Source organism: Morone saxatilis, unplaced genomic scaffold, assembly GCF_004916995.1.
Source record: "Morone saxatilis isolate NCDOM2014 unplaced genomic scaffold, NCSU_SB_2.0 Contig17, whole genome shotgun sequence".
NCBI lineage: Eukaryota > Metazoa > Chordata > Actinopteri > Moronidae > Morone > Morone saxatilis.
Window position 1 is genome coordinate 21,913,967 of NW_023339729.1, and position 14,010 is coordinate 21,927,976.

General features: G+C 42.0%; 1 protein-coding gene across 3 annotated transcripts in view; it reads left to right on the forward strand.

Annotated features, from left to right (window-relative positions):
• The first annotated feature begins 2,860 nt into the window (after positions 1 to 2,860).
• The window catches only part of fat1a (FAT atypical cadherin 1a), a 70,777-nt gene continuing 59,627 nt past the window's right edge, over positions 2,861 to 14,010 (forward strand). For all 3 annotated transcript variants that reach the window (XM_035659859.1, XM_035659860.1, XM_035659861.1), the window contains exons 1-2: positions 2,861 to 3,011; positions 4,646 to 7,935. In XM_035659859.1, coding sequence (XP_035515752.1) covers positions 4,674 to 7,935 — 3,262 coding nt within the window. In that variant the 5' untranslated portion in view covers positions 2,861 to 3,011; positions 4,646 to 4,673. The remainder of the gene's footprint in view (positions 3,012 to 4,645; positions 7,936 to 14,010) is intronic.

Genomic DNA, 14,010 nt, shown 5'->3' on the forward strand with positions numbered 1-14,010 from the left:
AGAAGTATTATCACGCTTAAGCATATAATTAATTTTGACTTTAATGCCGTCTTATGATCATTCCTTCTCATTTGCTTCTTGGCATTTTTTGAACAGCAACATACATGAGTCGCGTGGATTATTTAACTCTGTATTAATTTACATTTTTTCAACAAATTAAAATATAGAGCAGATTAACAAGTAAAAGAAATAATAAGATTGACTATTTCTGTATAGTCAATATAATTTTCCTGATTAACCTTGACAAACCATGTATTTTTTCAAAAGGGGCACGAGAACACAATACAATGACACAGATAAATGAAGAAGTGATAAAAAATAAGAATAAAAAGAATAAAATGCTGTGAGGTGCTTGGATCTGGGAGAGAATAAACAGAGCTAAACTGCAGGCAACACACTGAGCTGTGCATGCATGGCATGAGAGAGGAATCTGTGACGTCAGAGCCGCGTCTCTGGCTGAAGGTGTCAGATCCTGGATGCCTTCAAGGAGATCTGCTATGCTCTTACTTTCAAACGTTGTCTTTTTTCCACCACTTTCAAGAGCCTTTGGTATATAAATGATAATAAAAGACCCTGTAACAGAACGTGTGTATTAATAGCTGTTGTTTATTGAAGAAATAAATCAAACTGGGCTATTCTGAAGGAGAAAATGTGCATCACACATGCAATTCACGTTTTAATTCATTCATTAGACAAAGAGGGATTTATCTGCGGAGCAAATAACCAGATAAACTGAGAGCCAAAACTAAAACATATGGGCTAATAATCTAAGCCATCACTTTCTCCTTCAGTTGTTGATGTGACTTCCTTTCACTCCACCCCCTCAGCAGCCCTGTCACCTTTCCGAACGGGACTAATGTGGGCAAGAAAATCTCGATTTTGCCATTTCTTTTCTCTTTTTTTTTTTTGTCTTCTCGGACGCTCCTATCAGGGTTGCGATATTTCCGATATCACCTGAAGGCAGCAACAGTATGCAACTCCACCTGAACCGCTGTGGAGGAGAAGAGCGAGGCAAACCATAGCCCACAGCTCTACTGTATCAAGCCACCAAGTGCGATGACTCTGAGCGGATCGGAACAGAAAGCTCTCTGAGGGACTGAGGAGGAAGAAGGTAACGGATTCTCTCAAACAGAAAACCTCCCTCATCTGCGAGATGCAAGGAAAAAAAATATTTAGCCTTCCAAAAAGTGCCAGGATATATGTGAACTGAAGTTTGGAGCGGCAGCCGGCGATCATCCAGCTGGTCTGGTAAGTAGATTTGAGTAAAATTAGAAGCGTTGGGCTCATGGTTTTGTTTCTAAAAATGAGTCTTAAAACTTTGTGCCCAACTCGAAGCATCTTTTTAGAGGGCGGTGGAGAAAAGTGAGTTTCTGTCTGACTTGTGCCAAACAACCAAATGCACAAATACGCACACTTGGCGCACTGTTTCACGCACCTACACACACCTACATACACACCTACACAAACACACACACACACACACACACAGACAGACACAGGAGCAGTACAAGTTGACAAGTTGTCAAAGCCTGCATGCAGCACAGGCTTTCTGCAGGCGCACCGGCTGTATCGCTGCAGTCCGCGCAAGAGCAGTGAGACAGCGCCATCAATCGCATAGCAGCCATACTCCTGAGTTCCTGTAGAGGTAATGTGGTGCAGCTTTGGTCTGAGAAGCAGTCAGCATGACTGTGTGAGGAGGGGGGTTGATGGGATCAGCGCCTTCATGGCGAGTGTACCTCCACCATCAGTCACCCTGCTCTAATGCCAAAATACAAACCCTGGGACGCACCGCTGGGCACTATATTTTCAGCCTAACCCAGGCTATTAAAAAACAATTACATTAGTAAGAATAATGAGAAGAAGATCATCTCCAGAATTGATGTTTAAATACATAAAAAGCAACAACATAGCGCTGGGAAATTTGCATTTGCAAGTAATATTAGCCAATCTATCATCACCAGGGATGCCCAGAACGCCGAATTAACGCAGAGTTTCTTCATCTTTTTATGCTGACAACAGAATTATGATGTGGATTCACGGGTCGTTTTTCCAGCATACATGAATGTCTCATTGAAGCTATCTTCATAGTGTTTGTTTGTTTGCTTACCACAAGCCTTGAGGTCATAGGCTACTAAACTTACCTTTTAATTATTTCTCCGCAAAAACAACCTCGTCACGGCACAACCACATATGTGGTTTGGGCTGCAGCTGAGGAGATGGATACTGGATTAAAGCTAGTCCCATTTGGGCAGGACAAGGTTTTGCTCTTTGTAAGGATACCTCACGTGCCGGGATCTGACCCCAAGAGGACTTTGTTGCAGGTTATTTTAATTTACTGTAATGATAAGCGAAGATTAAGATAAATTACATGAAACTGAACTAGGATTCGTATATGGGAGAGAAAGAAAAAGTCACATATTCCTAAATTACATCTCATGCGTCCAATAGCCAAAATGGCCACAGTGAGCAACGTGAGCAAAAAAATGAAGACATTTAAAAGAAAGTAATGACAGTTAATATATTGCAGGTAAAGCCATACTCTATAGACTACCCCATAAAAGTTTAAGTAGGCTAACAAATATATTTTCGTTTAAATGACGCCTATAATAAATAAAAAAGGCTACCATGGGGCTATATGTGAAGTAGTGGGTTTGTTTAAGATAAATCTGATTTACCACAGCCTTTTGGCCGTTTTTCAGAATATTTAAGATACATGTAAGATGCAGCCGCAGTAAATCAAAGCACCCTGGTCCTGGGTTCAGAGCGCACAGGTTTGATCCTGCTGCTGTAAGTAGATCCGGACGTGCGCAGCGCGGAGAGATACCGGGCAGATCCAGTGAGGGGAGGAGAGAGAGGGAGAGAGAGACTGCCTGTCTGCCTGCCTGCCTGCCTGGTGGTGGTGGTAGATGGAGTAACGGAGAGGAGACAAGTCCACGTATTACCATGCCGAGATTTGGACTACATAAACTACATGCAAAACCTCCAAATATACGAGATTAATAGAAGAAGAGGTTTGTGAATCGTTGTTTTTTTGTGCTCGGTGGTCCTTGTTCAGTCAGCGGAGGTTCAGCTCCGGCATCTTTGTAACGTGTAAAAAAGTTGAGGTAGGTTAGGTCGTGCTATTGTGAGCTGAAAGAAACCAGCCGCCGCCGCTTTCTCTCGCCTCTTTCCGAGAAGTTTAGCCGCAACAAAACTATTGGCGTAGTGTCGTTGTTGATAACGCGGTGATTTAAAACAGTTGTTTGGTTTTCATTCTGTTCGGTTTATGCGTTGTTGCGTTGTTCTGTTGGAAAAGTGCGGGGGGGCTTTTTTTGAAGCAGATTCGAGCTCAGCACACGGCTGCCATCGTGAAGTGAAGTGAATGGCTTTAGTTGGGGGATGGGGTTAGACATGAAACAGTCTGCAGGCTCCTAACTTATTTTCTTAAAACATTTTTTTCTTTAAATGTAAGCAGGTATAGAGGCGACAGAGAAACCGCATATTGCACATGCGCAATCTAATTTGTTCTAGGTGTAAAAATAAGTTTTGCTTCAGTTGGAATTTTTTCCTTTTCTTTTTTTTTTTTCTTACAATGGTCTCCCACAAGCAGATGGTTCTTTTGTACCTGCAGGCGATAGTTTCAGATGGTAAGGTGACTTTATCCCCGGCTCTGTCACTCATTAACCCCACATAAAGCATTAATAACTCAACCCTGCTCGGGTCATTTTGACACACCAAAAGTAAATAATGTAGGTTTTTTTTATGCACAGCACTCCTGCGCAGACATAGCAGCCTCTTTGCTTTTTATTTGTCTTTGTACGGACTCCCACGCAGCCCGAGACGTTGTAAAGCGGCTGTAAACGAATGAATGTGCAATTTTAAAGCAGTTTCAGAGCCATCTCCTTTGTGGGTTATGCAGTGATTGCAGCTCGTTGAGATAGACAGGGGGGAAATTGCTTTTTCTGTATTACTGTAACTGCAGGTATTATAGGCGGAAAAGTCCAGCATCATTGTAAGTTCTTGTATTTCACAGTTGTGGCTGCTACATGTTAGATTTGAAAAGTCATAGTGGGTGACCAGAAATGTGATTTTTATTTTATTTCCGTACATGAGAAAAAGAAAGCAGTATAAAATGCGCAAAATAATTAATTATAATTATAAATTAATGTAAGACTGCACATTTTATAGATTCAGATTCATATTTGTGCCTCAGTATGGCCATGAAAGATTTACACGTTTTCATATTGTTAGTTCTTTCTCTGAGCTCATTAAGCTGATGTTTTTGGATAAATGAGGCTCATCTGTTACGAAGTGCACAGAATTGGCATCTGGCATTGTGCAGACATGGGAGCAGAGCAGGCTTAGATCTCTGTCACCTGACTGACTGCTCTGCTTTATCTTTTTTCCACATGGAACCTATTTAGCCATTTATCAGCACAGCCATCACTTGTCATGACATTTAAAGGAGGCTCGGAAGGTGCACGGTGAAGAAAGCATTCTGCATTTAGATGATCTTTCCGTGGGGAATGACTGTAGAAAATTCAGATTTTCTTGTGGTTAATTGCTATTTTTATTTAAATTATTGCAAATAGCTAATTGTATGTTCTAAATGCATTTGAGTGATAAAGAGTTGTAATACTGACGGTCACATTTTGTCTGTTTTCAGGTGGTTCTGTGAAAATCACGGTACGATAATGGGGAAGCACTTGGTTTCACTGCTTGCGCTGCTCTTGCAGCTCCTCTGTGGCTGCACAGGAACCCAAAGGATGGTGAGGGCTGCCTCCATGCAATTCACCCACCCTGTTTACAATGCCACCATATACGAGAACTCTGCTGCTAAGACTTACTTAGAGAGTCACACCAAGATGGGAATCTATATCGCAGACCCAGCCTGGGAGGTACGGTACAAAATCATCTCTGGAGACAATGAGAACTTATTCAAAGCAGAGGACTATCTGCTGGGAGACTTCAGCTTTTTGCGAATAAGGACCAAAGGAGGCAGCACTGCTATTCTGAACCGGGAGGTTAAAGACCACTACATGCTGACTGTTAAAGCTTCAGAGAGGAGCACTAACGTGGAATGTCGCACCAGAGTTAAGGTGCAGGTACTGGACACCAATGATCTGAGGCCCCTCTTCTCACCAACATCCTACAGCATCTCTCTGCCAGAGAACACGGCCATACGCACCAGCGTGGCCAAGGTCACGGCAACTGATGCAGACATCGGTACGAATGGAGAATACTACTATAGTTTCAGAGAGTGGACGGACATGTTTGCAGTTCATCCGACAAGCGGCGTGGTGACACTGACTGGCAAACTCGACTACTCTGAGACCAAGCTGTACGAGTTGGAGATCCTCGCCGTGGACAGAGGGATGAAGCTGTACGGCAGCAGTGGCTTCAGTAGCATGGCCAAACTCACAGTGAGGGTGGAGCAGGCCAATGAGAATGCACCTGTAATCACTGCCGTAACATTGGCCCCCTCAGATGCAGACCATGACCCCACTTATGCTATTGTGACAGTGGAAGACGGTGACCAGGGACCAAATGGGGAGATCGCATCATTGAGTATTGTGGCCGGTGACCCTCTTCAGCAGTTTAAGGCTGTGAGAACCAGTCCGGGGAGCAAGGAGTATAAAATAAAAGCAGTTAAAGATGTAGACTGGGACAGCCAGCCTTTTGGATATAACCTCACTTTACAGGCGAAGGACAAAGGCAGCCCCCCTCAATTTTCATCTGTTAAATTGGTACATGTCACTTCGGCACAGTTCAAAGTGGGCCCTCCTACATTTGAAAAGGCCATTTACAGAGTCAATCTGAGTGAATTTGCCCCTCTTCATACACCTGTCACTATGGTAACGGCCATGCCAAAGTATCCACAGCTTAAATATGCTTTTAGACACAAAACTGACAAGAACAGATTTACTATCAATCCAGATACTGGCTTAATCAGCACTACAGGACCAATCAATGCTGATTTCGCCCCCCGGTTTGAGCTGGACGTGATCACCACTGACAAAAAAGCAGCAACAAAAGTGATCGTTGATGTGATTGACGTGAATAACAATGCACCTGAATTCCAGCAGACATCTTACAAGACCAGTGTTGACGAGAATGTACCCACAGGGACCAGTGTGGTAACGGTTAAAGCAACTGATCTCGACAAAGGCGAGAATGGCTATGTGACCTACAGCATTACCAATCTGAGCCCTCAACCGTTTGTCATCGACTACTTCTCTGGTGTCATCAGTACCTCAGAGGTCCTAGATTATGAGCTCATGCCAAGGATTTACAGTCTCAAAGTCAGGGCATCAGATTGGGGATCCCCTTTCCGGAGGGAGGTGGAGGCATCAGTCACCATAACATTAAATAACCTGAATGACAATAAGCCTTTGTTTGAAAATGTAGACTGTGAAGTGACTGTGCCAAGAGATCACGGTGTGGGAGAGCAGATAACAACAGTGTCTGCCATAGATGCTGATGAACTGCAACTAGTACGGTACAATATTAAAGCTGGGAATGATCTTGATCTGTTTGAACTGAACCCAAACTCTGGCGTGCTCTCACTGAAGCACACACTGAGTGAGGGAGAGGCAGCTAAAGTGTCCCTTCATAGTTTACAAATCATTGCGACGGACGGCGAACACGAGACTCAGCCAATGATCATGAACATAACTGTCATCACAGCACGCAAGCCTGTCCAGTTAAAGTGTGTTGAAACTGGTGTTGCTACCATGTTGGCTGAAAAGCTACTTCAAGGCAGCAAAATCCACACGCAAACCGAGCCGGATGACAACTTAATGGACACTCACTCAGTCAACCGATACACTCCCCAGTTTGCAGAGTCTTTCCCCAGCGTTATTGAAGTTAAAGAGGACCTGCCTGTCGGGGCCCGGATTTTCCATTTAAGTGCCACAGACTCGGACAGCGGCTTCAATGGGAAACTTGTGTACGTTATTTCGGGAGGAGACACAGAAAGCCGCTTCATAGTAGATATGGAAACCGGTTGGCTTTTGGTTTACTCTCCTCTTGATAGGGAAACAACAGACTATTACACCCTCAACATTACAGTTTATGACCTTGGCATACCGCAGAAATCCTCATCCCGCCTCTTGGGTGTTAAGATCCTAGATGCAAATGATAATAGTCCTCAATTTTTGCAAGATTCGTATTCAGTTGAAATAAGCGAGAGCACACCTGTTGGGACTGAAATTATCCAGGTGGATTCGACAGACAAGGATAAAGACGATCATGGCGTTGTGAAGTATTCAATCTTGGGAGGCACAGATCATTTCGCAATCAGTGAGGAGACCGGTGTGGTGACTGTGATGAAACCGTTGGATCGTGAGCTCTTTTCAGTTTATATGTTGAAGATTGCGGCTCGCGACCAGTCAGTGAACGAGCCTCAGCTGGTGTCCACAGTGCCGCTTAAAATCACCTTGGAAGATGTGAACGATAATCCACCTAAATTTGTCCCCCCTAACTATCGTGTGAAAGTGAGGGAAGACCTTCCCATCGGTACTGTAATTATGTGGCTGGAGGCTCACGATCCCGACATTGGACCTTCCAGTCAGGTACGATACAGCCTTATTGATAACGGAGATGGGAATTTCGAAGTGGACAAACTCAGCGGCGCTCTGCGAATCGTGCAAAATCTCGATTACGAGACAAAACAGGTGTACAATCTGACGGCAAAAGCTAAAGACAAAGGGAAGCCCATGTCCTTGTCATCAACCTGTTTCATTGAGGTGGACGTGGTGGACGTGAACGAGAATCTGTACAGACCTTTGTTCCGATCGTTTGTGGAAAAGGGATTTATAAAAGAGGATGCAGTTGTTGGGACATCTGTGATGACTGTAACAGCCGAAGATGAAGATGAGGGACGAGACGGAGAGATTCGATACTCCATACGAGACGGATCCGGCCTGGGGATATTTACTATTGATGAGGAAACTGGTGAGTCTCTTTTCTTTGTGCCACTATAGAGCCATCATTTCTGAAATAGGCACCCATCAGCTTCAGATGATTACTATAAGTAAAGTTTTATACTGCTAAAGTTTATCCAGTCATTCCAGTGTGCGAAACAATAAGGTAAAGGGAAGTCTTCCAGGAGATGGGTAAGGTTCCTAATTCCAGTCATTTTTCTTCTCTGGGAGAACTGACGGCAGAAACAGATGCACCAGCTGTCTCCCAGACCTGTGTGGACAGTCCTGAGTAGTTTCTGTGGTACTAAAAAGATTCTGGGTGATTTCACTTCCTTTTCCCTCAGCCGTGCTCTCATTGTATAAATACATATTCTATTTTAAAATATTTTCAATTTGGAAGATGGTCACATCTGTTGGACCCTAGGCAAAAATATTCTTTTAGCATTTTTTAACGAGTGTTTTTTTTATAGTGGCATATTTTTAATATTGTACTGAAGGCAGGACTTGCTTTCTTATAATTTTGAAGAAAATATGTTAATACTTGCTCAGCTGCCCAGAATGATTTTAACAGCTGACTCAAATTAACTCTAAATAGGCAGTCTGGAATTCCAGGAGTTCCTGCCCAAAACCTACCAATCACCTGATTAAGATGTTCTGGACCTGGCTCGTTGCTTTCATTTTTAAACTTGGTACTACATTCTCAGGGGCCCTAATGTGACTTTTTTCCCTATTTGAAATAAAATTTCTCTCTGCATTATACACATTTAATGTCTAAATGAGGCAGTGAAACTTAATGCATAATACATTGATTTCTCCTGGCACGTGTAACCTCAAAGGTTCATATCTACATAAGAAAGCTGGAAATACAATTTATTAGTCTGCTGCTGACGTTTACTGTTGTGAAAGTGGTTTATATCTTTGGTTCAAGCTTTATTACAAATCAGGTGAATTATTTAATAAGTTGACAGGAAGTCTCGGTGAAGCTGTTGGGAAATACTTTCCTTCTGTGTGGTAAATTTAACACGAGGAGATGAACCTTTATGAAGGATTCGTCCTCCAGGGCTGTGTGTCTGTTGTGGCGTGTTTGTGATTGTTTCTGTGGTAGTGGTTGGATATTTTATTTGTAATAAGATTTAGTTTTATGAACAGAGATGCTATTATAATATTTAAGGCTTGAAATAGTGACTGGCTGTGCTTTCGTGCAAGAATTTAAAGTGCTGTTCTATGTTGTCATAGTTCAGTTTCTTCCTATTCATGTACTACACTGACTGTAATGGGAGTTTTGTTTAGCAAGGAATAGTGTAGATTTAAGATGGACTGCAGTACTACACTATAGTCTTGATGGGGCCACACGCAGGCCAGGGGCTAGTCCATGTCTAACTCAAAATCCTGTGTAGAGTACAGACTCACAGAGCCTGGTCTGATCTTCTACTTAATCCCAGAGGCCTATATTAAGTGATTATCAGGAGGTGCAATGATAGGATTGTCCTGGGTTGGGTCCTGTTATTATGGATTACATCTGAGGTCAGTAGACAACTAAATACAGCCAAGGTGGTAATGCCCCTCCTATGATTTCACTAGATGAAGGGTGCGGTTTGTAATGCTACCATATGCATTTAGAATATTTTGCTTCTAAAAGGGAAATATAAGCACGGGTGCACAGCCCACTATATACTCAGTGCTGCAGCTGCATGTTGTGAATCTTAACCAGAATGTTTTAAAATAGTTTAAAATTAGAAAACAAATGAAAAAGTGGTGTGAGGAAAAATGCCAGGAGCCACACACCTTCAGTTATGGAATTTGTGGGAAGGAGTGAGAGAAGACTGTTCAAGTCTTTTCCTGTTTTGCTTGACGCTTGTAATTCTAAACCCGTGCAGTTGTGTTTGTTAACAGCAGTCTATTGCATGGTTTTATATGTTGTAGTGTTTTGTTTGGTGTATCACCACAGTATAAATCACGGTTTCAAATATTCCGCTTACAGTGGCATCCACAATAACAGTAACAACAATACTACTTTGTGGGTAACAAAGTGTTGGTGTGGAAAGCATCAGACTGTGGTGGTTGATGCAAGAAGACAGTGCGTGAGAGTAGGTGTATCTAACAAATCTGAACAAAGGTTGGAGTTTAGAACAGGCAAACAGGCCAATGCTTGCTACCCACTTGACGGTTCCCGAACAGCGCAAGGAACAAACGAGTTACTTGTTTGTGAGAAATAGCGATTGAACTTAAAAATGCTGTCTGTGAGTGCTGTTTATTGGATGCCACCCTGTTCTCATTTACACACATTTCAAGCAAAACCCTTGTATGCAAGCCACGTCTTCTTCACCAGATATGGTTCCTTTTCTGTCAGACTGTTCAGGGAGTCCATGGCAACTATTTGCCCAGACATTCTCTGTGTTATTAAAAGCTCTGTGGTTGCTGGCTTGGTGCCATCTTAATTTAAACTTACTCTTATCAAGACTCTTTCTTTCCCGGGCCCCTTTCCATGCTGTAGACCAAATTCACCATTGCATGCTTTAATTGGGATTTTGCTAATAGTCAAGCAAGTTTTGACAGATAGGGACCTTAAAGACTAAGAGCAACACAACTGGACTTTGATATACTAGAAGCTTTCCAAGTGCTTATGTTTAACATATAAACCAACTTTAAGATTGAGCAGAAAGCTGATGGATATGCTGCTGCTGAATGTAAGTTCAGCATATGCTTTTAGTTGTAGTTTATCCAACTAACCTCAGAGAAATACTGTATAGCAGCATCACATTAGAGTCCCTTCTCTAGCCAGCAGTGTACTTTGTTTCTCCACCATTTGGTGCTGGAAAGGAAGCATACACTTTACTTGTGAGGGCTTGCATGCCATAAGCGGTTGGCTACAGTTTTACATGTTGAGGTCGTAGAGGTCAACCGATATGGACTTTCAAGGGCTCATGCCAATTTTGAAGAGTCAAGTGTGGCAAATGGCCGATTTAATGACATTTTTTTAACCCATTTCCTCTTCAGAAAGGCTATGCAGCTGGCACTCTAAAACCATGGAAAATACATTTTAAAGATGTTAGCACTCCCTGGCTGGACAAACATACTCAGCTGACAGTGAAGCTGTAGAGTAATCCAAAAGAGCACTGCACACAGTATCTGGGTCAGTACTGAAGAAAGTTGTGAGGATTATAACTCCTTGTGCAGGGCCCACAAATTAAATATAGCCATAGAAGTATGTGCCTTTACGGGGTCAACTGATCAACTGAACCCATCTGAGGTCAGCTTTCAGTGCTAGTCCAAACAGATGAGCCATAAACCAATGCTTATCACGATGAACCTGAGCAAGTCTCCACTCCTCAAAGTACACCTGACTCACAATCATCCGGACACACCTTACATCAGGCAACGATTAACAGATAAAAGGCAAGGTTGTTTTATTGCCAATGAGTAACAGTGTCCTCATTTCCTATTGTCTGGAATGACTATCGGAGGTTATGCATATCAGGAAGCTGAGTCCGAATTGATCAAAAGCTCAGGTAGACAATTGTGAGAATATGGAGAAGTCAAAGAAAAAGGTGAAAGAGCTATCCTCATAGTAGGCCCTTTTTCAGCACTTTTAAATAAAGTGTTGCATGACTTTATCTCTGTAGGATGGAGTAATGTTTGGTAAACATACATGTGCATCCATGTACATTAGATAAGTAGGTGTCAAGATGGATCAGGCAACAGGTCAAAGGAAAATCCATTTCTGTGCCTCCCCTTTAAAGTAAAGGCCATATTGCTGTGGAGGTGATGGTGTAGATCTAGACAAAACTTGCTTTTGTGTTCAAAGCCAATTGTGTCTCAGCTTGAAGTAGAATCATCCAGTGTACAAGGTGACCAGAAGTGTGTTAAGTCTAGATGAGACGCAGATGCTGATTGTATAATGTATGCATTGCCCTTTCTTGTTGGCTAATATATGCATTGGCCTTTCACTTGAAGCTGTTTGCAGCCTGTGCTGTAAATGTGTCCTTTGTGAAAGCAAATGAAACAGTTTGATGCATAATGACAAAGTTCTGTAAGTTCTGTTTTCCATTTCTACCAAAAAAAAGCAAAGTACATTGCTTCTTTTTCCACCGCCCTCTTGTTGAAGTCGACAGATTGTGACTGATGAAAAGACTTATCTTTGTTTATGGTCCGTGTTTTGACATCAAGTATAGTTTGCTAAAAGTAAAAGCTGTCCCACATCACATTTTCTATTCACTGCCTATATGTTTGAGATAAAAGTAGCACTGCAAAGTGGCACATGATTCCAAATAGTCTTTGCTTGAGTGCTGTTACTGTGGAGACGGCACCAGGAATGTGCAGCGGGACAAAGTTGATTGTAGGTTGCTAAATGAAAAACACACTTTCCCTAGTTAAAAGTATGTTGTTCTCTCAGTCCATTAAATCTTTTTAAAGAAACTTAAGGCTACCTTGTGCAGAGGATGTGCTTCATTGTTTGTTAATTGTTGTCATGCTAAGACTCTCATGAATTAGATTTATACTTTCTAATCCTGTGTAATGTGAATAATGCAGATTTGACATTTTTAAAGTTTGTTTTGAACAGTAGGCCCCGAGGAACATTGAGAAGTCCATAATGATGTTATCTACATTTGCTTATTAAATATAGGAAAAACACAAGGCTCATAAACCAGTTTCATTAAACAGTTTTGGTTTGTTATTATTTAATACTTCAACCTACGGGTGCCAAATAGAGGCACTTCCCTAAACAGCAGTGTATAGCATTAAGTAGTACAAACAGCAGTGATATTTTGAAAACATTAACATCTTCCCCACAGACACATCTGAGCATCTTCACCAGGGGCTCTTTGCTAAATTATGGCAGAGACATACGAGATAGTGACATGCTTTTTATCATATTATTCAAATTTCCGCTACTATTTCAGGCATTTATAGCCATTTTTATGCTGTCTGATACTTGACAAGTGACAGCCCTGACCACAAATACAGCACAGACAGTCACCGGTGCAATGAGGTGGGTGTAGTAAAATACATTTGCCTGTCTGTCAACCAATAATTTTTACGGCCATGTTGGCTGAAAACCGGTCAATTTAAGTTGTCACATTCATTTTTTTAGTGAGTAATTTAAATGTAATGCTGACTAATGCTGTACTACTAACAGTATTTTCTGGGCATTTCGCCTTTATTCCAAGACAGTAGAGAAGTACTATGAAAGCGAGAGAGAGAGAGAGAGAGAGAGAGAGGATGACATGCAACAAAGGAAGGTCCCTTGGCTGAAAATCTAATTGGTAGTATATGGTACACGTCTTAAGCAGTAGGCCACCACTTTTGCCAAATCTAAGAAGGACAGTACAAATAAAAAGAACTCTTAAGAGGTCGACACAACAGCATCACAGCCTTCACAATTAGATCAACCCATTAAGAACAAGGTTAGCTGTTTTCCCCTGTTCCCACTCCTCCTGCTAGGCTAACCTACCTGGTTCCTGGCTGTAGCTATATATTTACTGTGTAGACATATAACAATCTTCTTGTCTAGTTCTTGGCACTAAAGGGAATAAGCACAATTCCCAAAACATCAAACTATTTCTTTTAAATACTCCCATTTTGATGCAAGTAATGTTTTGTTCTGTTGGGTTTTGATGTTGTTAAAACCTTTGTTTTGACTGTTAAAGAGGTATTGATCTGTAGTCGTGTATTACAGTGTTTGCTGGGCTTAATGGACCGGAAGCCCTCAGGTCACTAGAGCAGTACCTGGGGAGATGGCATCACCAACTTTATTGTGCTCTCTTGGGGAAATTGTTTGCTGTCAGCTGGCCAGCCGCGGTTGCCGTATACAATGGGAATACAGAGAGAGCCACAGTGTAGGAAGGTTGAAAAATATTCAGAAGGGTGGGGTTAGAGAAATGTTTCCCTCATTGTTATCAGAGGCACAGGCAGAGAGCTCTTGGATGCTAGGAGATATAGTAACTGCTCCTAAATAATGCTGTGATATTGAATCAAGGAGTATTGCTCTGAGGCCTGTTCAAAGGCCATTGAAATAACGCTGTTCCCAGTAACAATGGAAGCTTTGTATGTCAGCTAAGTCCCAAAAGCTATCTCAACTGGAATTAATAGATAATTTAAAAAAAAA